This window comes from Erpetoichthys calabaricus, chromosome 4, assembly GCF_900747795.2.
Source record: "Erpetoichthys calabaricus chromosome 4, fErpCal1.3, whole genome shotgun sequence".
Taxonomy (NCBI): Eukaryota; Metazoa; Chordata; class Cladistia; order Polypteriformes; family Polypteridae; genus Erpetoichthys; species Erpetoichthys calabaricus.
This window is the reverse complement of record NC_041397.2, coordinates 25,388,513-25,413,727: the sequence shown is the minus strand read 5'-3', so window position 1 is coordinate 25,413,727 and position 25,215 is coordinate 25,388,513. Positions and strand designations below refer to the sequence as shown.

The window sequence follows — 25,215 nt, the reverse complement described above, 5'->3', positions numbered from 1 at the left end:
AAAAGGAAGAAAACTGCTCATAGGACTGCAAATGTGAAATTACCAAGGTTCACACAGTTTAACAGTTTGATAGCCATGGTGAGATGAACAGCATTAACCTACCAGTGTTTATTTTCAGGTGAAATAGAGAAGCCCTGCATTCTGACCCTGGTAGATGACACTATCCATGAAGAAGAGGAAGAGCTGAGGCTGGTGCTTGGCAGTCCAAAGAGCGAGTCTCCTTTTGGGGCCTCTATTGGTGAACAGAATGAGACACTGATCAAGATCAAAGACCATGCAGACAGTAGGACTCAAATGTTTTCTTAATCATTTAAAAAATACTCACTTGGCTTGTTGCTGTCGGGTGCCTTTCAGTATTCTTGGTGCAGACTCTGCTGCTTTGAGCTGCTTGGATCTTTACAAAATATATTTCCACCCTCATCTTGAGGGAGAGCAAAACAAAAGAATTCAGTCTTCAGCAGTCCTCTGTCGTTCACTAGTTGTTGGCACCGTCAACAGGAGGAGACAATCAAGCTGTTGACAATGCTGTTGCCTTTTATTAATTTTGTTTTGTGAAATCAGAGTATATTTTATCGCAACTGTCAACATGTATTTTTCAAAAAGAAATATTGCATCAGTAACTGGATTTTTTTTAATTAACAGGGGCAATCATTAAGTTTGGAGAGACAAAGTTCAGCGTCAGTGAACCCAAGGATGCTGGCCAAATTGTAGTTGTAAAACTTCCAATTCTTCGCCTGGGAGACACTTCAAAAGTTTCTGTCATCAGGGTGCACACAAAGGACGGTTCTGCTACTTCTGGAGAGGACTATAACCCAGTGTCTGAAGGTACCTGAATAGCACACAGTATGGCAGGAATGCATTTTTCTGAGTTTATTCGAAAAAAAACTCACTGTTCTTTAGGCTGCAATGATTTGTATTGTGTATCACAAAGTACTTTCTGCATTGACCCCCAACCATTTATTTCTGTCCTTATTGATGAAGGCAACATTTCAGAATGTATTGGTAATTTTCACACTTGACTCATTATGCATATTTAAAGGTAACTCACAGGAGAAATAAGAGTAATCTTTTTGTATCTGCTTTATAAATTCAGAAAGAAAGTAACATAAAATGGTATAGAAAGAAGGTGTTGTGCACCGCAGTTGGCAGCAAATAGAACACCAATGATGGTATAGCACCCCAGAGGACATCGAAACAGGTGTTTATGATGCAACACCCCTAAATAGGTGCAAAAAAAGCTCAGAAGATGCAACAACCCATATTGGCAATATAGGACAATAGTATGAGCTACAACAGGGACAGATGAAGGCCAACAGATGCCCTAAACACAGGCCAGCAATGGTCCGCCCTTCCATTGCTTAAAGAATACATTTGGTAATTTTCAAGTTGAAGTTATTTCTTCACAAACAAGTTATATATGCCAATTGTGTTCTAAAGTTAAGCGGTTTCAATAAATAAAGAAAGAAGTTGCCCGCACTGGCATTTTATAAAAAAATAAAAGTTTAAACGCTTACCGAATACATCCATTTTTCATGCCAAGACTGTTGTCAATTATTGATCCGCGTCTTGTGTTTACACACACACAATATAAATTAGCTCATAAAAGTTATTTTTGTACAAGAAACACCAATATTATGAGATTTAGCCATTTTAAAGGAAGACCAAATGTGCACGTTATCTCAATGCTTGTCTTCTTCTGTAATTACCTTTCACCCAAACCACTTGAAAGACCAAATCACAGTAAACTATTCCTGCCACATGGTTGGTTTTGTTTTTATTCACTTCCATGTTTATGTGCAAACTCGTACCCTTAACTCAAGAAAAACACAGAAGGCATATATATATATATATATATATATATATATATATATATATATATATATACATATTGTCACAAACTCGAGACAGAGTCATATAAAGGTTTGGGGCAGCCATCCATATAATTTGGTATCCTGGCTGCAAAGTTGCTTTTTCAAAATATACAGCACTGATGTGCATACAAGCGAGTCCAAAACAAGACTGAGGGAATAGGGAAAAGGTGCAGGCTTTTAAAGGGGGAGACAGGAATTGAGATCATAAGGATCGGCTCATGTTCTTCAGCCATTGGTTCGAGCCCGGACATGACATCACAGGGGCCAGAGCCGGCAAGGTTTCCTTCCATTGGCTCGGTCCCTGAAGTGACGTCAAGAGAGCCAGGTGGAATCTCCCGTGAATGGTCTACAGGGAAGGGAGAAAAAGAGTCAGTGCACTCTGCCACATCCCGGCATGCCTCAGAACTGCCTTTACTCAAGCCCTTTAGCTGCCTCCCATGCGCACGGTGTGACAATATATATATATATATATATATATATATATATATATATATATATATATATATATATATATATATATATATTGTCACAAGAATAGTCCAAAGACATCAAAAAAGGTTTGGGGCAGCCACCCATATATTGTGCCCTGGCTACAAATGGGTAATTCGTATTGAGTTATTTACAGGTTTGAATCCAAAACAGAACTGACTTAAAGGTTGTAAATATAGCGGCTTTAAAGGCCCGTGACAGGAAGTGATGTCATCAGGGTCAGAAACCGGACGTGAAGTCATCCATGGGGCCGGGGCCAGAAGTGACGTCATCCATTGGGACGGAACCATGCTGGATTTCCCATGGATTGTTTGCAGAAGATTGAGAGAGAAAGTCAGTGCAGCTCACCAACCCCTGGTCTGGTATGCTACTATTATTATTCAGGCCGTTTAGCTGCCTCCGTCTCACACGTGTGTGACAATATATTATACTAGTCTCCCCCGTGGCTCCGCCCACATAATAGTGAAAAAGGACAGTGAGAAGGGCCCCGCCCGACTCCCTACTCTTGATGTCACGCTTCCCCCTTCCCTTGGCCCGCAGCCTCTCTCTCGGGAATTAGCGCGACTATATCACTCCTGCAAGCAAACTATGATTCTTAGTGCAATGAGAGAAGTTGCAAAATCATCCGGAATGTTCATGCAAATTGTAGAAAAAAAACAGATCTAAATCCGTTAAGTAGTTCTCTCATTTGCTAGCTAAGCGGATTTAAGATATGCCCCGAGGCTGGCGTGTGAGTGAGGATTTGCCCACCCCCCCCCTCCCATCGGCCTGCTGCGTCTCTCTCGGATTCACGCAAATAAATCGGTACCACAAGAGAACTATGATACATAGTGCAATGAGAGAGGTCGCAAAATCAAACCGAATGTTCAAGCAAATTATAGGAAAAAACTCAATCTAAATCTGCTAAGTAGTTCTTTTGTGAAAAGCAGACAGACGGAGTATATATATATATATATATATATATATATATATATATATATATATATATATATATATATATATATATATATTATCAATTTCTTAAGATTTTAGGCTTTTATTTTCCAGTGGTGCTTTGTGCCCCATTGCCTCCATTGTAATGCACTAGTCAGGGCAAGATATTTTTTTTAATTTATAGAAAACACTTCTCTTTAGAACACACTTTCTAATGGCAAATGCAGTTATATTATGTTTGTGAAGAAATAATTGTGACTTAAAAAATACCAAACTTATTGCTTTAACTGACAAGACATCAAGACTCAATAAGTGCTGAAGGTGAAATACAAGATTAAACTTCACCTTGATTATATGAAACATCAGTAAAAGAAATACTAATATAAGGAGCTTAAGTGTCCATTACACAAATAGATGATGGGTTACAAGCTAGCCAGGCCCAGCCAGCAGTGTTTACTCTCGACAGAAGCAAAATTAATAAGCCATGTGATGGAAACAAATGTGATACTGACCTTCTAACCAAACTTTTAAACTTTAGTTACACACTACACCAAAGAAAACATTTTTAACAATGTAGATTAGAGTCAAACATGGCGAATAAGGACAATTACAAAATTATGGTTGATTATAGTCGAGTCTGGAGGTGACAGAGTTAAGGGCATGGAGAATAAACTCTGTGGTAGACTCCTTCCCTTGCTGCCCTTATCACCTGCTTTTTCTACCTAATGGTTAATCCAGGGCTGAGCCGCAAGCTGTTTTTTTATGATTGTTTTACAGCCTTCTCTTTTTTTTAGTATGTTTTAGCCACTTACATGTGAATATGTCAGGAGAAAAAGTAAACTTGACCAACAGGCTGCAATTCCCTGCTCATTGTCTTAAATACACCAAGGCTGGGAATCCACAAAGGCAGGAAGAGAAACAGTGACGTCACCATAGGTACTGAAAGTGTTCGGCTGAAATGTACATGACCACATCTCATTTCATAAAAGCTATAAGATATGGAGGAAAATTTCAGACAAAAATAAATAAATCAATAAATGCATTGTGACAGTGTGTAAATAAAAATACAGTGATAAGTGAGCAAAGATGATTAATATGTTTTGCGTTGCCGATTTCTTTATGTGTTTATTTAATTATTTCTTCATTTATTTATTTCGGTGACACCACATGCAACATGAAATATAAAACTGCCATTTTCACCTGACAACCCTGAGCAGGTGGGCTCTAGCAAGTGTTGTTTTTTTGACTCAGAGTGCTCATAAATTTTCAGAGACATCAAATGCTGCAATTATAGGCGGACTCTTCAAATGCAGGATGATGGATTAAAGTAGCCATTTTGTGCATTAGTTCAGGACTACTTTCTGCTTTGGATGTGCACAGCCACAACTCTGAGCAGGCGCTTGGCATGCCATAAAAATCCCATGGCTCTTAGATATGTGCACGTCCCCTCTGCCGACAACTGACCTCACTAGAACTTACCATCTCAACTCGGTCAGGTCAAAATGACCGTTTTCATTTCAAGGCACATTTAATGTTACAGGTAGTGTCACTGAAGTGAATAAATGAAGAGTGATAATTCAATAAATACATAAAGGAATAAGCAACTTAAACATATTTCATGACATATAAACACTAATTATTTATGTTCACATATCATTTGGTTTTATTTATTGTCTCATTTCACAACACATTTATTTACTTGCACACTTATTTAAATAGGCAGCATGGAGGCACAGTGGTAGTTACCTTGAAGTAAGGAGACCAGGGTTCACATCCCCAGTCCTCCCTGTATGGAGTTTTGAATGTTCTCCCCAAGTCTGGGCAGGTTTGGTCCCTCTGTCCACAGACATGAGGGTTAGGTGAATTGGCACTGGTGTGTGTGTGTGGTTGCCCTGTGATGGACTGGCACCCTGTCCAGGTGTTGTTCCTGCCTTGCGCCCTATGCCAGCTAGAACAGTCCCCTGTAAACCTAGATTAAACAGGGTAGAAAATGACATAACAGATTCATTTAATTTTGACTGAAATATTCTTCCATAATAGCAATGTGTTATTAATTAAAACTGCAGGTTGCCAGTACAAATGACCAAGAGTGTCTCCCCAACCCATTGACACAAATAATGTTAGAGGGCATTGACTCCCTCTCGCTTTATTTCAATATTGAGTTTGTTTTGCACATGAAAACGTCTCCAATTGCAGGCATCTTTGAACAACTACCCAGACTCCACCAAATGATACAAAATGATTTCAAACATAAGAAATACAACAGATGAGAGGAGACCGTTTTGTCCTTTTAGCTAAGCTGTCCCGATACCTCATCCCGATTCTTCATAAAGGTTGTCAGGGTTTCTGCTTCAACTGCATGTCTCAGTAGTTTGTTCCAGAGCCCCACAACTCTTTGCGTAAAGAAGAGCTTTCTAAAAGCACTAAAGGCAATGGCAGTGCCAGTAGATTTACCTTAGAGTAGTGGTGAACGAAGGACCATACATATAATATGAATTCTTCATTTTGTTTATTCATTCGAATTCGAGTATAAATCCGGTATTTAGTTTAAATAGTCTTATAAGTTTGTTTAATTTTGCCTTAAATAACAAATTCAGTGTTGTACTTAGTTATGCTGTTGTACCATTTATTAGCATTAAATATAAAAATCCAAACATTCATTCAATTTTTTAACCTGCTTGCACATTTGCAAGGTGGAAACCAGGCCTAGATGAAGTGCCACTCCATCCAAACTCTCAAATACAGTGTTTTGAAATTTTTTAACTGTAATGCTGTACAGAAGAGCCAATGCCCACCACGGGTCATACACTCCAACAGATCCCACCATTTAAGCCAGTGCTCCGCAACCTTTTCTCACCTACGACACACCAAAGTTCTTCCTAGAATTCCGCGGCACGTCAAAAGCTAAAATATATAGCAGTGGCTTTGCTTTTGGGGGGAGGTCATCCAAGCGGCAGCTATTTAGGGGCGTCCAAACTACGGTACTTTCCTTTTTTTTTTGTTCCTTGAGGAGGCGCAAAAAAAAAAATTTCTTTCAGCTTTGGGGCGTCAAATTTTTCACCGCCCCGGACAACATGATCTCCAGCTACGCCACTGATATATAGATATTAATTTAATACACAAATTTTACAATAAATTTTCATTTTTTATTATAAGTATACATTTATTATAAATATGCATACATAAAAACTATACTATATTTACTTTTATGCAATCTTAATAATTATTATAACATAATGACTGACTAATGTGATATCTGCGCTTGTTTCAATGAACACAAAAGTTTTATATTCGGCTCAATATTTGACAGCGCAACCCGAAGTTCTTGGTCAAGATCTTTTAAGCATGACCGCTTATCATTTTTAATTAACACAAGAGTTGTTTGTCTTTTTTGGCGTAACTGGGATGGTTTGAATTTAGATGGCGATTTAGTTTACTGGGTGCCTTTGCCTCGTTTGATAGCTGATCGCCGCAAATGATGCATTGTGGCTTTGGAGCCATTTCGTCACCACACCACGAGAATCCATATCGAATGTAGTCTTCGTTGTACTTCCTTTTCACAATCTTCTTTGTTTTTTTTTTTGCAACACTTGTGCTGGGTTCTTCATCATCTGTACGTGAAGACAAATCTTTTCCACGTAAAAATGTATCCATATTTAAAGGGGTATAAAACTAAATATGAATCACACGAAGAATGTTAATCATACACAATTCAGCAACACAACTAATAGTAATGAATGATAACTACTGTCGCAAGACGAGTGAATGCGACGTAGCACGACTACGGCTTGAATTGAGTCTAGGTGAGGGCACGGAGCGCTCTGCCTATCAAAGCATACTACGGAGTTGTCTGGCGACTACGTAGGGCCTACGTCGTAGGCGACATGCGCCAGGCGATGGGATTTATTATTTCAGAGAAATTACACATAAAATTATGAAACCTTTAAAAGGCTATTTACGCGAATATTTCATTGCACGTATTCTCGTTATTGTGTTTCTAAGGAGGACCGTTGAAATATTATTTAGTTAGAAAATTGTCTTATTTGACCGCGTCACACCTGTATCGGCTCATGGCACACCAGTGTGCCGTGGCACACCGGTTGCGGAGCACTGATTTAAGCAATATGAGCAAACCTTTCAATGCCTGCCTGGTTTTCTGTTATAGATGAATTTCAAAGGGAATGCTGGCTGCACCCATGTACTTTGTACTCCAAGGACACATGTCATCTTCTGAATGTATGATTCTGCCCTTCACATATGCAGCCATTAAGGACAAGAGCATTTTTAATAGGGCTTGTTAAACAATGATGCTCCATGCTAGCAATCCTTATATCTCTAATGAATTTGTTTGTAGATTTAGATCAGCCTCAGGCGTTATGAACACAGTCGTTAACATCACCAGTGAGTAATAATAGTTAACATGTGCCCGAAAGGCAGCTTGCTGTTTTCCTCAGTAGGTTCTGCACAGAATTCAACACAAAATAAGAAGATGCAACAATCATTTGGCCTTTTGCTTATGCAGATCTCAAAAATTGGAGGCTATGTGCTTTAATGCCCTTGGCAAGATCAAGAGATTTATTTTGAAAAGGTGTCTGTGAAGATTTAAAAAATTGATAAAAATGAAGCCAAAGCACATGTCTTGCTTTGTCAGGCTTACTTTACTTTGTAGATTTCCAAGATATCCTTATTTAAAACTGTCCTATAATTTTCAGAATGTTAACCCAAACATTAGTATTTATCAGACATTCATCCACGCTTATGCACAAGTACCCTCTTGCATTTTAGTGTGTTCAATTTCTACTTTTGTTTTTTTTCCCTGAAGATGTTCACTATTCTCACACTCGCTGCTAAGAATAAGCTGTTAAACATACGTCATATCATCACATTTAGAAGCTAATTTGCAGGACAGCATACACAACCACTCAAATATACTGTAAGACTTACAGTGTAAGTACATGTTAACAAAACATTCTTAAATGCTGTTATTCAGTGTGGGATCTGGGGTGGCAGATCTTATGCCAGCAGCATCAGAAGGAGGGGACTACCTGCCAAGGGCAATGTGCCAGTCTATTTCAGGGTCCATTCACACACACACGCATAATACTTACTCCCATTCAGGGCTAGTTGGGAATTGCCAGTTAACATAATAAATACAAAAGTGCTAAGCAGAATTTAAAGTCAAAAAGCAAACTGAGATTCTAAACCACAGAGCTTCCCAGATTGTTAGGTTGTGACGATAAGAAGTTCCTAAAGATCAGGTGCTTCACTGTGTGTGTGCCACCTTCTTGAAAAGTCAGGCACTGTATTTGAAAGCCATTTTCAGTATTTACTATAAAGACTATTGATGCACTAACTTAAAACTCAAACAACTCTTTTTAAATCTTCTAATGCAGAGATTGAATTCAAAGAGGGGGAAACTGAGCATATTGTGGAGGTGGAGATTTTATATGATGGAGTTCGAGAGATGAGAGAAGCTTTTACTGTCCACCTGAAGCCAGATGAAAATATGGTAGCAGAAATCCAGGTAATGTGCACCATGACCACTGACTAGTAATTGTCATCACGTGTAACGTGTGCACTCCTTATGTTAATATTAAAGAGGTTCAATTTAATTGATGATAGATAGATAGATAGATAGATAGATAGATAGATAGATAGATAGATAGATAGATAGATAGATAGATAGATAGATAGATAGATAGATAGATAGAAAGGGCGCTATATACTTAATAGCAGAACAACATCAAAAAATCCATGAAAAAAATGTATTTACTTGTGTCACATAATCAACATGTCAAGTTGGTCCAGTCGTGTACTGAAAACTTTCAAAACAGTAAAATGTAATTTCCTAAAATATTGTTAAATAAACTACAGTGGGTACGGAAAGTATTCAGACCCCCTTCAATTTTTCACTCTTTGTTATATTGCAGCCATTTGCTAAAATCATTTAAATTAATTTTTTCCCTCATTAATGTACACACAGCACCCCATATTGACAGACAAAAAAAAGAATTTTTGAAATTGTTGCAGATTTATTAAAAAAGAAAAACTGAAATATCACATGGTCCTAAGTATTCAGACCCTTTGCTCAGTATTTAGTAGAAGCACCCTTTTGAGCTAATACAGCCATGAGTCTTCTTGGGAAAGATGCAACAAGTTTTTCACACCTGGATTTGGGGATCCTCTGCCATTCCTCCTTGCAGATCCTCTCCAGTTCTGTCAGGTTGGATGGTAAACTTTGGTGGACAGCCATTTTTAGGTCTCTCCAGAGATGCTCAATTAGGTTTAAGTCAGGGCTCTGGCTGGGCCATTCAAGAACAGTCACAGGGTTGTTGTGAAGCCACTCCTTCGTTATTTTAGCTGTGTGCTTAGGGTCATTGTCTTGTTGGAAGGTAAACCTTCGGCTCAGTCTGAGGTCCTTAGCACTCTGGAGAAGGTTTTTGTCCAGGATATCCCCGCATTCATCTTTCCCTCGATTGCAACCAGTCGTCCTGTCCCTGCAGCTGAAAAACACCCCCACAGCATGATGCTGCCACTGCCGTGCTTCACTATGGGGACTGTATTGGACAAGTGATGAGCAGTACCTGGTTGTCTCCACACATACCGCTTAGAATTAAGGCCAAAAAGTTCTATCTTGGTCTCATCAGACCAGAGAATCTTATTTCTCACCATCTCAGAGTCCTTCAGGTGTCTTTTAGCAAACTCCATGCGGGCTGTCATGTGTCTTGCACTGAGGAGAGGCTTCCGACAGGCCACTCTGCCATAAAGCCCTGACTGGTGGAGGGCTGCAGTGATGGTTGACTTTCTACAACTTTCTCCCATCTCCTGACTGCATCTTTGGAGCTCAGCCAAAGTGATCTTTGGGTTCTTCTTTACCTCTCTCACCAAGGCTCTTCTCCCCCGGTAGCTCAGCTTGGCTGGACGGCCAGCTCTAGGAAGGGTTCTGGTCGTCCCAAACGTCTTCCATTTAAGGATTATGGAGGCCACTGTGCTCTTGGAAACCTTAAGTGCAGCAGAAATTTTTTGTAACCTTGGCCAGATCTGTGCCTTGCCAACAATTCTGTCTCTGAGCTCTTCAGGCAGTTCCTTTGACCTCATGATTCTCATTTGCTCTGACATGCATTGTGAGTTGTAAGGTCTTATATAGACAGGTGTGTGGCTTTCCTAATCAAGTCCAATCAGTATAATCAAACACAGCTGGACCAAATGAAGGTGATCTCAAGGATGATCAGAAGAAATGGAAAGCACCCGAGTTAAATATATGAGTGTCACAGCAAAGGGTCTGAATACTTAGGACCATGTGATATTTCAGTTTTTCTTTTTTAATAAATCTGCAATAATTTCAAAAATTCATTTTTTTGTCTGTCAATATGTGGTGCTGTGTGTACATTAATGAGGGAAAACATTAATTTAAATGATTTTAGCAAATGGCTGCAATATAACAAAGAGTGAAAAATTGAAGGGGGTCTGAATACTTTCCGTACCCAAAACAGTAAAATGTAATTTCCTAAAATATTGTTAAATAAACTACCTTTAGAAAGTGCTCTTGTGAGTGGAAGTACAATGTGCTCAGCCGTAAACAAGCATTTGAATTGTAGACCAGTCTCCCGTGGTGAGCCATTACTGGAGTACCTCAGGATTCTTTTGCAGCAGTCTGTCAAACTACACGGGTGAACTGACTTTCTGCTTGTTGAAGCACCTCGGATATGCACAAGTACAATGGGCTGTTCTCTCCCTGATACTGTTTACACTCGCTTTTCTTGAACTTGTAATCTTTAGTTTTACATGTCACTCAGAACACACTCTTTTTGTTGATGAGCAGCACTATGTTATCTGTTGAATAAGCTGCTACTGAGCTGGCCTCCTGACCAGTGGATGAAGTGGTGAGGCAGCTCTTTAATTCAGATGCTCGGGTGCTTGAGCGTGTTCCGTTTTAATTTCTGAGAGTGATTTATTTAATTATATTTTAGTAAAAACACATGTTTGTGGGACATTGTGAGCATACATTTGGATGACTTGACATGTGGATTATGAGAGATAAGTAATGTAAAATTTTTTCATTGTCATTTTTAATATCATTGCTGTTGTCCATATAGACACGTATCATATCAGCATTTTTGTTATCTTCATTCTGCATGAGAACATGATATTAAAAATTATTCTCAGCCATCACTATAAACTACATGATTTAAGTAACATCAAAAAAAACATTTTTTGGTGGAGGATTACTTTAAAAAGCCCTGCTAGTACACCAGTGATACCCACCTGCGAGAGATTGTACTTGAACTCACATTCCCTTTTCAAGTATATTAATGTTTTAGATCAGTGGTTCCTAAACTCGGTCCTTTGGACCCCCTGGGGCTGCAGGATTTGTTCCAACCAACGTTCCTAATTGGACTCCTAGCCTAATTAAGTGAGCTGGTATTTCACAGTTTCTGTGTTTTGGGGTCAAAGAAGAAATTACAAAAATGAGGGTGTTAATACATTTTAGTAAACATTAAGCAGTTATATGTGGGTAAAGTATTTTTTTACTCTTTATTCATGTTCATCCTGATTTCCATTCTGCCTTTCCATTATTGTCTAATTAGTGGGTTTGTTGCTGAAGCAGTTTCAGCCTTTCATCGTTTAGTGTTCGCCTGGGTGTCTGCTTTGCTTGTTTTTAATTGTCACTATTAGGATGCAATGGAGGGAGCAGACTTTACAGAACAAGAGAAAAATAATAGGAAAACAACAAAGAATCAAGCATTTAAAGCTATAGCAAAAACAGAAATATTTCTAAATGTCTTATGATGTAATACTGCTGTGCTTTTCTGAATGCAGAATAAGAAAAGAGAAAACTAAAACAGCTAACTAAATGAAGATCATTTATTATGAATCTGGTTGGGACAAAAACCTACAGCCACATGGGGTCCCCAGGAGCCATTCTTTCTTTCTTCAGGCATCCCTACAACAAAATACTCTATTATCTTTATCTAATTTTAACTGAAATATTTAAAAAAGAAAAAATGAAAATAACAAAGCTATTGAGACTCTGAATTTGTGTTGTTATATTAAATTATATGTTAATTATTCTTTTTTTAGATGAACAAAGCAATAATTTATATTGAAGAGACCAACTCCATGGCCGATGTGACATTCCCATCAGTCCCTCAAGTCGTGTCTCTCCTGCTGTATGATGATACTATTAATGCTAAAGAAAATCCCCATCCACCAGCGGGTTATCCTGTTGTCTGCGTCACAGTAAGTGCTCGCTAAAGTTATTTTTGCCTCTATTTTTAATGGTAGCTTATCCTGGTGGGGGTCTGTCAGGGTCAGCACCAAGTATATGATATTTGAATAAGCACACATAAAAATAACTTAATAGAGATTTGGTTACTACCAGTGCTAAAAATTCAGCCCTATTAGTTTAAAAATACATAGAGCAGGGAAAAGAAACTTAATCACAGAGCTACAGCATGTGACTGAGATACATTTTTCTGATGCTTGCTCTTAATACTTTCCCAATGAACACTTAAAATATCTTTACTATTTAGAATACATCATAATAGAGACTCCCTACAATCAAAACACAAAGCTTGACATTTGCAGTTCCATGCTTTTTGAGCTGTAGGGAGCAGCACAGTGATTATCTGCTCCCCACAAGGGTCCAGAATCTTGAGTTTGAATCCCACACCTGATCATTATCTTAGTAGAGTTTGTATGCCCTCCTGTGTCCCCAAAGGCAAGTAGGTTAAGATATTTTTAATGCAACACATTCATTTACATTTCTTTCAACTGACGCTAATACTTGGTCCTTAATTATCCTTATTTTTACACCTTTGGAACCCCCTCCTTTTACTGGTTGCCATTACTCTTGACTTCCATGTGTTAGTTATCCTTAGCTCCTCCTCGCTAGCTGTTCTCCATAAAAAGCTTTGCCTACAGACTTAGTACCTAACACACCAACTCCATATAATTGTTGTGATTCTGTATACCAAAGATGGCAGAAACGGGTGAACGGCCTGCAAAAGACCCTCAAAGCAGGTAAGGACCTTCACTAACCCTTAAATAGATGTTTTAACCCGGCAGCCTAACTCCAAACTCTTCAGGCAGACTTCAGCCTGCACAGGCCCAAAAAGGGGAACAGGCTTTAACAGTTTGGATGTGAAGTACGAGTTAAGTCATATTTCATTGAGGCATGATGAACGATATAACTGGTATCTCAGTATACAGTCACTATAGACGCAGCCAGTTTGCTGCTTAGCTTTGGTGCCGTGTCATGAAAAGGGTATAATGCTGCTGAAACTAGATTTGTTACAACATTAATATTTTGATGATAATGATAGTGGAGTGATGGAGACAGTGACAATCAATTGGATGATGTAGAACCAGTATGCTCTGACACTGATGTGGATTGCTAACCCCAAGGCGTTTCTTCATCACAAGATCTCGGACTTGCCATGACTGTCAGGATTGCACTACATGGATATTCTGTCACCCACGGAGTGCACACAGTCACCCACAACCAAATGTGTTGTGTGTAACAAGCATGGACAACGCAAAGAAATGCATTATATTTACGGCACATGTTCTTCTAAGCCTGAACTCTGAGTGGTGCCATGCTTCTAGAACTCTTATTCAGATGAAGAATTTTAGTTGTGTTGCTATAATTAAATAAAGTAATTACATTTTCGACAGAGCTACATTTGATAATAAAACCATTGGTTTCTAATACATTTCTTTACTTTTTTTATAAATTTTGATAGAGTTCCTTATTTATCATATATGCATAGACCTAGATTGCAGCGTCCTGGTAATAAATGGTCCAGCAGTCAATGTGTTCAAAGGTCAAACTGTTCAAAAATATATCAAGAATGGCCATCAAGGGAGAGGAACCATCAAAACCTCTGGCTTGAGTGATACTTGTAAAACTGAATCTTTATAAAAGGAGATATTTATTTGTAATAAAAAAAATGGCAGAAAAACAAACAATGAGGCAAAAAGAAACCTACAGCAAACTGGTTGAAATTCATAATCCATAAAACTCAAAAACTCAAAGACAGAAGTAATAATTCCTAAAACCACAAAATCAATACTTGCAATAATTACGCACAATTTGAACGTCGGTGAACCACAGAAGGGTCTGCTTCCCAGGCTCATATAACAGCTGAGGGTGGTCCTTCTCTAGTGACATCATGGTGGCCCCACCTCTTAGGGTTCCACCCACAAAACACAAGAAACATAAGAGAACATAGCACAATACATAAGCAAAAATTACATAAAACCATGAAAAATAATATCTCCAAAATTACAAAAACAACAATAAAAAGGAAGATACACTTAAGTCAGTGGATAAACCCTGTCTGTAATGTCATGCACTCCCATCTGCAGTTTCTAAACCATAATAGTCACACAGAGTTCACCTGAAGTCACCACTTGTTTTTCACTTGTTTGGTTCAGCATACAGTCTCACACTTCACGTGAAACCTTGATTTACTTTTATTTTTATTTTATTGTAGTCTGGGGTTTCTCTATTGTTTTAGTTTACTCAGCTTTGATATTCCTCATTGCCTTGAAATGTTTTATCAATATTCTACAAATCAATGAATTCATAATTACTTAAGCAATTTTTAATACGCTTTTATTTGAAAGAAATTAACCCTTTATTTTGAATGTAATGTTCTCACTTACTGTTTTCTCACATTTGCAGGCTTGCAACCCCAAGTACTCTGATTATGACAAGACAGGCTCCATTTGTGCTAGTGAAAGTATTAATAACACTCTAACACGGTACCGCTGGCTTGTGAGTGCTCCAACGGGTGCTGATGGTGTGACGAGCCCCATGCGAGAAGTGGATTTCGATACCTTCTTCACTTCCTCAAAATACATCACCTTGGATTCTGTATACTTCCAAGCAGGCTCTCGAGTGCAGTGTGCTGCCAGAGCAGTCAACTCTAATGGAGATGAGGGTTTGGAGCTGATGAGCCCTATTGTATCTGTCAGCATTGAGGAAGGTAATGTATATGTAGTTTAAAGTGGAGTCTTTAAATATCATATGAAGTAAAACAATTCACACACTACACTGATAAATATGTGTAACTATATGAAGAACTTAGAGAAGAAGACTTTTGATATTCTTTGAGGAAGTGATTGTAAATGGTTATGTTGAAAGGTCTCTAAAGTTCTACTCTCCACCACACTATTTGGTCATTCATTCCATGTGTATATTTTCTTCACACAAGGAACCATAAGCATATGGAATAAATTACCAAGTACACTCTTAAAAATAAAGGTGCCAGAGTGATTCCTCAGGGCAGTGCCTTAGGGGAACAATTTTTGGTACCCAAAAGACCCATTCACTTGAAGGCTCCAAAAAGAGCCTTTGTCTATATAGATTCATAATAGACTTATATAGTAAATAAATATAAATATACTAGCTGTGTAAGCCTGTGCTGTAAAAAGGCCGGGCTCCTAGAAACTATTGAAATCATCAGAAAAAAAAATGAAATGCAGAGTCGGAGGTTTCGTTTTGCGGACATGATCGCCCCCCTTCTCTATCAGTGGATAAGCGAGTTTCTCTCTCATTTGTCTTTCCTCAGCAGTTTCACTTTGATGACAGAGCCGTTTTCTTTCAGCTTTATGCTGTACCCTCATATTTCTTTCTTCTTCCAACTCGTTAACTTGGGGCCGCCTTGCCGGCTGTTTGAACTTCAAGCTGTAGTGTCGCACTTCCGGGCTGGACAGACAGACACACACACTTTCACGCGTAGACGTTTATATATAAGATAGTAACACATTTGTGAAATACCAATGGGTCATTATTTTAATAGGACTGTGGCAGGGTGCAGTAATGACAGGTTGCAACAATGGAGAATAGTTGGGACATCAACTGGGTCATCCCGTTTAACACTAGAATTACCAGACCAACGAAAAAACTCGTAAATCCGGCCCACCTTAAATCCCTTCACACCATTCTGTCAGCCTCTTTTGTCTTCTAATTGTGTCGATAAGTCCAAGCAGCAAACAGCCTGCTATACCATCCCCACCCCCACCACCTCAGAATGGGCAAGAAGTTCTCTCAGTTCCTGCCTAGAATGGTTATCTGGGAGTGAGCTACACAGAATTGTAAGAGGAAATAATCTGATGTGTGTTTTGTGTCTACAACAATCTATGTAAACACATGGTTAAAACAGAAACGTTTTTCATGTTTTAATAATAAATAACAAAATGCAGACATGAACTGTATAATGTGTGAAGGCTGATGGCCAAATATCAAATAAACACTTTCACAAAAGGTGCAAGTACAATACGACAGCTTCCATGGTGTAGCGGTAAGATTTGCTGATTTATAATCCAGAAATCATGAGTTCGAAACCGGCTCCCCGGCAAATTTACTGTTTGGAGTAGTGAGCTGCTGTTATTGTTGATATTATACAATAAAAACATACATTTGATTTGTGTCTGTAACTGCCAATGTAAATATATAGTACTTGTAAAAGTCAGCATTTTTTTTCACTTTTACTCACTCAATCACGATCTCAATCACAATCACGATACAACACCCACCCCTGCCCCAGATCTGACACGGTTACTTTTTATCTGAAACTGGGAATAACTGTAGATGTGAGTGGTGTTTTGAGACAATCGAACTGGAAATTCAATGATCTGGAGGGATAAAAGCTGACACACAAACGCTGGTGAATCTGCCTTCTTCGTATCTCATCGTCGCTTGAATTATTTTTTATTCAGTTTTATTGAGTGTTCCTGCTCACGCTGAATTAGTATGCACCTTATGGTCCATGATGTCAAAGCCACACTGACAAAAAAACAGAGACATAGGTATATATGATATTTGGAATAACTCATTTTATGACCTGTATAGTACATTTTGAAAAACATTGTGGTACTGATGGATTAAAGGCCAGAAGTCCACATGACCATCATCATCAAATTCTTCCCCGTGAACCCTGAATACAATGAGGACTGATTGAGGTCATTTATGTTAGGTAGAATGCCTAGAGGGGGATGGGCAGTCTCGTGGCCTGGAACCCCTGCAGATTTTTTTTTTTTTTTCTCCAGCCGTCTGGACTATTTCTCTTGGGGTGAAATAGAAAGAAACTCAACTGGCTCATACGCCGTCATAAAATAGGGTCCTTCGCAGGAGCTCCATCTGGCGGTCTGCTCAGCTTGTTAAAAGACACTTCCTTCTGGTCACCCGGGCTTCTTATATTATGCGGGCCGGAAGGAGCGGGCCTAAGTGCCCTCACTGGTTGGTTTTTCGTAGCTGCAGGGAGAGAAGCAGAGGAAAGCTTTACCGATAGCACCCTCACTCACCCCAGCTGGTTACCACATGCCTCAAGTGAGCCAGTAAGGAGATTCTTGGATGTGCATGAGTGACAGGACTCTCACTGCATGTATAACAACACAGATTTTCTTAATGTGTTACTGTCCTGCTAGGTAGTGTACCATACATTAAAGATTTCAGTTTTTTTCCTACATATTAGGAAGCTTTTCAAAACACAAGGAAACAACTTTATATGCAAGAAACCCATCCCAGAATGAAATGGTACTTGGTCAAGTAATAGTTCTATGAGGAACCGTACAACCCAGTAAAGAACTGTAAGGTGCCACTAAAGAACAAGTATTTTTAAGAGTGTAGTGTGCTGACGAGTACGACTTTAGGGACCTTCAAATCAAATCTCGACTTGATATGCTGAATGGACTGCTTTCGTCACAATTGTTTTGATGTTCTAATAAAAACATCTCTACTTTTCATCATTAAAATGACGTTACATAGCAGTATTTGCACATGAAGTTGATTTTTTTTGGACACAGATATAAACACTTCCGCATTTAAGCCAAGTCTTTGGATTATGAGAAGAAATTACATTTCCCCCAAGATAATGAATATGGTTGCAGAGAATAGAGTCCTCACAGGTCACCATGGGTCAGTCAGGCATGCCAAGATGCTGAGACTGTATCACCTATCAGCTATGACACCCCACAGAGTTATTTTTTTATGTAACAAAATTTACCTATAAGAAAATTCAGCTCAAGAGAGAAAACAGCTATTTCATTAATCTCATCACACCCGTGTTTTCATCGCCTGCTTTATCCGTACTCCTACACTCTCCACTGATTCTGCAGTTTCTTCTTGGCTCCACAGCCAAACAGATCCACTTGCCAAGAAGGTTCAGGTGATTCTGTTCAACTTATCGTGCCAAGAATGTTCTGAGATACTTCTTGCTTTGTTAATCTTGTTACATTCTTCTTGTTATTATTGCTATTTTTTTTTTTTTTTTTTTTGCCTGGGCTCATGGCTACAGTTACTTGGGTCATTGTCCATCTTGGCCGCTGCCTGCATGAACTTTGCACCTCTCCCACTTGTCTTTTAAATTTTGCCTTCCTATTACATCCTAATGTCCTGCATGCTAGTTTAATTAGTGACTCAAAATTTACCCGACAGAATGAGTGCGCGTTGTACGTGAATGTGCCTCAGCTGTAGACTGGGATCCCATCCAGGTATAGTTTCTGATGGTTCTGCAACAGTACTAGCTTCTTAAGCAGCCCACTTAGCTCATAATGACACCACACAGGCCAAAGAATTCACCATAAACTGAGGAGAGGAATAAACAAAGGGAGCAGACATACATCCATCCATCCATTTTCCAACCCGCTGAATCCGAACACAGGGTCACGGGGGTCTGCTGGAGCCAATCCCAGCCAACACAGGGCACAAGGCAGGGAACCAATCCCGGGCAGGGTGCCAACCCACCGCAGGACACACACACAAACACCAAGCACACACTAGGGCCAATTTAGAATCGCCAATCCACCTAACCTGCATGTCTTTGGACTGTGGGAGGAAACCAGAGCGCCCGGAGGAAACCCACGCAGACACGGGGAGAACATGCAAACTCCACGCAGGGAGGACCCGGGAAGCGAACCCGGGTCTCCTAGCTGCGAGGCAGCAGCGCTACCACTGCGCCACCGTGCCGCCCGAGCAGACATACAGTAGGTGCAAAATAAAGGAAAATCAAAACCTTTGTAGCCTGCTTAGTGGTGCTTGCCAGTCAGGTGAAGTGACCTTCCAACGTCCTTGCTACTATAGAAGAGCTGCACTAAGGAACAGCTAAAGTGATTTATTACTGGTAATACTTCATACTAATTTGAGGCATAGGAAAAATAAGAGATGTAGTTAAATTATGCGATTGAACACTGACATCATCTAACTCCAAAAGCCCGGGTGTCAGATGCATCCAATAGACATGCACATAAATAGACTATGACATGTTTAATTCACTTGTTTAACGAACATGATTAATTGAAGCATACTCTGAGAATATTAATGTGACGGCAAAAAATAATCTTTGTTATTTTGTATGGTTCTTTAAGAACTCATTTTTAGTTATTGTCTAACTCTGGAATCTCTAAAGTGGCATTATGAGGTACAGAGCAGGGCCCAAGGCAAGATTATATTCTAATACAGCATGTAACTTTAATACAAATATACAGCATATAATTTATGCAATTATTTTGCATTATTTGCTACTTTTTATTCAATTCAGATATTTCTTTTCTGTTTTGTTTCACCTTTAGGCATGTGTCAGCCTCGACTCGTTGGAGCTGTTGGAGCTGAGCCTTTTTCTGCCAAGTTGCGATACACCGGAGCAGAAGATCCAGATCACCCAAACCTTATTAAGCTGACAGTCACCATGCCACATATTGATGGTAAGAATGGTTTTAACAGCATAGGATTTAAGTAAGTTTTAATATTCTGTTAAATATATATATATACACAGTATATACACACATATACAGTATATATGTTTTTAAAGGACAAATGACCAAATCTCAAGTAAGATTATATTTCCATCTCATGCTGCTTTACCTACAACATCTCATCTCATCTTCCCATGCACTTTTCCTGGTGAGGGTCGTGGTGGCAGCAGGCCTCTCAGGTCAGCCCAGACTTCCCTGTCCCCAGCTGCAGATTCCAACTATTCCTAAGGAATTCCCAAGCCAGCCAAGAGATATAAATCCTCCAGCGTGTCCTGGCACTGCCTCAGGGTCTCAGGGTGGAATGTCATCAGAGCAGCACTAGGGGGAGCTGCCCAGGGAGCATTCTTACAACATGATCAGACCACCTCAGCTGGCTCTTCTTCATCCGGGGGACCAGTCCAAAATCGCTGAGCTTCTCACCCTATCATGGAGTGTCAGCCAGCCATCCTGCGAAGAAACCTCAGTTCTTCTGCTTGTACTCGCAACCTCATTCTTTCAAGCATTAAGCTTCACCTACATATGTATTAATATTTAAAAAAATCTGATACATTATTGAGGATTTTAAATCAACTTTGGATCCTCTTTATAACATTATCAAATACTGCCACTGGTTCACTCTTCTAAAATAATAAGGACTTCTGCAGGTGTTAAGATGTCAATCTCCTGTATACAGGGGTAAAAATCTATATATATTAAATCATCACACTAAAATAGCTCAGCTTATTTTCACAAAATTTTGCAAAAAGTGTGTTGGATTGTGCTAAACCGTTAAGGAGCAATGTTCTGCTCTTTCAAAGCCCAGAGAATTTTTAAAACTCCAAACTCTAGTGAGTTTCATGGTTGCAAAGTCTTATGTGAAACAAAGTTTACAATCAACTTCACAAAAATGTATGCAAATAAAAACTCATCTGTTTCGCTCACCATTACCTATTATTCTGCAATGTTATATTATACATAACCAAAGTAGCAAAATTTGGGCCACCAGTAAGAACAGTGGCGGTCTGCTCTGTGTTGGACAAACATACGGAGAGGAAATTCATTGCACCATGTACACGTCATGATTACTCTGAAATGAACTGTTGACACTACATTATATAGAAAATGTCACAAGAATGAGTCACAGACATCATGAAGGTTTGGGGTAGCCACCAGTATATTGTTCCATGGCTGCAAAATTAGTTAATTTGAACAGAGATGTTCACAGATTTGAGTCCAAAACAGAACTGATGTTATTGAGGTTAGATGGCGGCTTTAAAGGCCAGTAAAGGAAATGACCGGAAGTGGTGTCATCAGGAACCAGAAGTGACATCAGAGTCAAAAATGAAAATGGCATCATGATCGACACTGGAAAACCTGGAAGTGACGTCATTATTGACACTGGAAAACCCGGAAGTGACGTCAATCAATGGCACCTGTACCCTGCGGGATTTCCTGTGGATGGTCTGCAAGGGATCGAGAGAGACAGTTAGCGCACCGCGCCACCCCCTGGTCTGGTGTGGAATTACTATCATTTAGGCCCTTTAGCTGTCTCCCAATCGCACGTGTGTGACACAAAGTAAAACCTTGTACTTTTGAAAAAGAAAACAATATCATTAATCTGCATATCGCTACTAAGCGCAATAAAGATAAGCTATGATGAAACACAATGAAGTATGATTCTTTAATGTATGTGAACTCACTGTTCAAGAATATGGTAGAAAATGAATGGCTACGAACCACATTAGGAACTTGATGGTAGACATTTATTCAAATCCATTTTATGATGAGGCATTTACAGTTTAATTTTAAGGTGTGATACCATTAGAGTGGTGTGACTTGTTGCAATGTTAAATCAACTTTGAATCGTTTTTATAACATTATTGCATACTGCCCCTGGTGTTCTCTTCTGTAATAATAAGGACTTATGCAGCGATGTCTGTGAACCCCAATCCCAACCCCTCCAGCTCCCCTACTGTAGATGCTCTCCGTGGTCCATCAATTCAGTTACTCAACAGGTTATTCCGTTTTTTTCATTAGGGTATACATATGTATTTGTGAATCCAGGAAATACAAAGTAGCCCAATCATACAGAAAAAGTCATGAGGGCAGAGAAACTGATAGAGAGGTAGTGTAAATGACAGATGGGACACTTGCATTTTGCAAAAGGGTCAACATTAACCCATTATACAGATATACCCAGGAAATGCCAGGTACTTTGTTGAGTCGTTAATAAAAATAATCAGGAGAGGTGGAAGTGATGGGTTTAGAAAGAGAAGAAGAGGTTTAAAACTCAGCGCCATCCCCTGGTCTGGCTTATCAATACCCAAATTTGAACCCTTTGACTGCCTCCCAACTGCACTGTATTCCCAGCTATATTCTACGCAGGCTGTAGTGTTAGGATTGATTTTTATTTATCTCTCAATAATCCTCGGATGCTTATTAGTGTCCATAAAACTTCTAAGACCAAATCTGCTTAGTGACTCAGCAGAAAGTGAAAATCCTTCCTTGAGTCTTATGGAGACCAAAGCATTTAATTCCTTGGAAAACAATTGAAACGTAATGTAAGTTTATAGTACTACTCCTAAAATGCCAGCATACAATTTTTGTTTTTATTTTCACTTAGAGCTTTGCTTAATAAGCATCACCCCCCCCCCAAAAAAAAACAATAATATATACATATATGATTACAGTTATCTATACTATGTAAAACTTTTCTTTTGCATTTTCCCAGGAATGCTTCCTGTTGTCTCGACCAGGGATCTGTCCAATTTTGAATTGACCTTGAGCCCTGATGGCACTAGAGTAGGGAATCACAAGTGTTCCAATCTGCTCAACTACAATGAAGTGAAAACACGCTATGGATTCCTAACAGAAGCCACCAAGAATCCAGAAGTGATTGGGGAAACATCACCATACCAGTACAGTGGCTCACTCCGAGGGGAGAATACTCTACGTTTCTACAAGAACCTTAACTTAGAAGCCTGCCTTTGGGAATTTATCAGCTATTATGATATGTCTGAGCTTCTCACTGATTGTGGTGGTACCATTGGGACCGATGGTCAGGTAAGGGCACTGTTACTAAAAATAACTAGAAATGAATATTCTTTCATTCATTCATCATTGTGCTGTCTATCATATACTGTCATTTCACTGCGTTTTTCCATGCCTGGACTCTGGTTACCTTTTGAAACATGACAGAAAGACGAAGGGGTCCAGGGGTCTTGCACAGAAGCATAGAGTTGTTTTTATCACAGGGGAGACAGTGAAACTTGTAAAAACGTAGAATAAAAATTAAAGAAATAACATAGAGGGCTTTGCTTGTACTCTGTGGGTGAGGTGGTCTGTCTACTTGCATACCTCAAACCAGCCTACAGCAGCTACCTCCACACCTCCATTTTGGTTTTATTCAATAAACAGAATATTTTTCCTACATTTGTGACTCTCTGACTCTACTGTACTAAAGTTGTCATAGAGGTGCCAATTATGTCCCTTTCCAAAGACTACATCTGGGTCATCTTCTTCTTTTACTTCTTCTTTCGGCTGCTCCCATTAGGGGTTGCCACAGCGGATCATCTTCTTCCATATCTTTCTGTCCTCTGCATCTTGTTCTGTTACACCCATCACCTACATGTCCTCTCTCACCACATCCATAAACCTTCTCTTAGGCCTTCCTCTTTTCTCTTGCCTGGCAGCTCTATCCTTAACATCCTTCTCCCAATATACCCAACATCTCTCCTCTGCACATGTCCAAACTAACGCAATCTCGCCTCTCTGGCTTTGTCTGTGAACTGTCCCACCTGAGCTGACCCTCTAATGTCCTCATTTCTAATCCTGTCCATCCTCGTCACACCCAGTGAAAATTATAGCATCTTTAACTCTGCCACCTCCAGTTCTGTCTCCTGCTTTATGGTCAGTGCCACCGTCTTCAACCCATATAACATAGCTGGTCTCACTACCGTCCTGTAGACCTTCCCTTTCACTCTTGCTGATACCCGTCTGTCACAAATCATTCCACCCTGCCTGCACTCTCTTCCTCACCTCTATTCCATACTTCCTGTTACTCTGTACTGTTGATCCCAAGTATTTAAACTCACCCACCTTCGCCAACTCTACTCCCTGCATCCTCACCACTCCACTGACCTTGCGGACATCATGTGGGTCATAATCTTAAATATTGTCATGTGAATGGCGTCACATACCATGACTTCTGGGAAGCATGACATGAGCAACTGATGCAGAGCAGAGAATGGAGAGAAATGGACTAGGAATTGAATTAACATCTTTTCTACATTGTTTGTATGAAAATGTGCTATATAAATACATGTTGTTGTTGTCGCTGTTTTGTCCCAAACAACAGGTTGAAAGCTGGAGGTTCAGCTAAATGTGTTACCAAAGCCTAAACGCTAACCAGAATTCAAGTCAAAAGGGAAAAGCTAAAGGTTTACAGGCCAGAATTCATCATAATCGCGGCACACATCCACAACCTCGGATAATGAGAGAACTGCCACACTGGTATTTAAACCATCACATCAGTGTCTCCTGCGACTGCGCTTCCTAACACCTGCCTGGGCTACTGGAATCCCAAAATGGTAGTGCCCATAATAAAAAAAAAATGGTGTTGCGCTAAATGGTGAAAAAAATATAAACAAAAATTAAATTTATAAATATCACTAATAAAATATCAAATATAACCATAATTTATAAAGTTCTAGAGATCTAAAAACATTATTGAGATGCTTATAAAAGGCCTAATACATTTTCAAAAATCTCACAATCATAACAAAAGTAGTGAATTGATGGTACCAAAATAGTAATAGGAAAATATACTATATACTATTTTTATACTCAACTCTATTTCAATGTTAAAAATGAAATTTCATCAGAGGTTGCTCAGCTCACAACTTGCCTCACTGAAATAAATAATAATAATACTAGGGGTCTTTGCCCCCTGCTCGCTTTGCTCGCCAACCCACTGGCCTGCGCTTCACACTAGCCTCTTTGCGGTTCTGCTGCTCACATATGGGAATGCGAATGTACAATTTAAACAGATCTTTATTTTCATGAGAATTGTTATATATGCATCACTGCAACGTATAACTGCCCATGATTGAATTTCATTTTTTTCTCTCTATTAAATAGAGCAACTTTTTCGAATGTTTGGCTCTGAGATTTTTTATTGTCC

The 25,215-nt window shown here is 39.3% G+C and overlaps 1 protein-coding gene across 1 annotated transcript in view; it reads left to right on the top strand.

Moving 5' to 3' along the window:
• Nucleotides 1–25,215, top strand: part of LOC114649897 (FRAS1-related extracellular matrix protein 2-like) — a 369,649-nt gene that overhangs the window by 295,657 nt on the left and 48,777 nt on the right. The window contains exons 10-16 of the mRNA XM_028799269.2: nt 119–283; nt 643–825; nt 8,687–8,817; nt 12,375–12,533; nt 14,983–15,286; nt 19,872–20,003; nt 22,765–23,096. Coding sequence (XP_028655102.1) covers nt 119–283; nt 643–825; nt 8,687–8,817; nt 12,375–12,533; nt 14,983–15,286; nt 19,872–20,003; nt 22,765–23,096 — 1,406 coding nt within the window. The remainder of the gene's footprint in view (nt 1–118; nt 284–642; nt 826–8,686; nt 8,818–12,374; nt 12,534–14,982; nt 15,287–19,871; nt 20,004–22,764; nt 23,097–25,215) is intronic.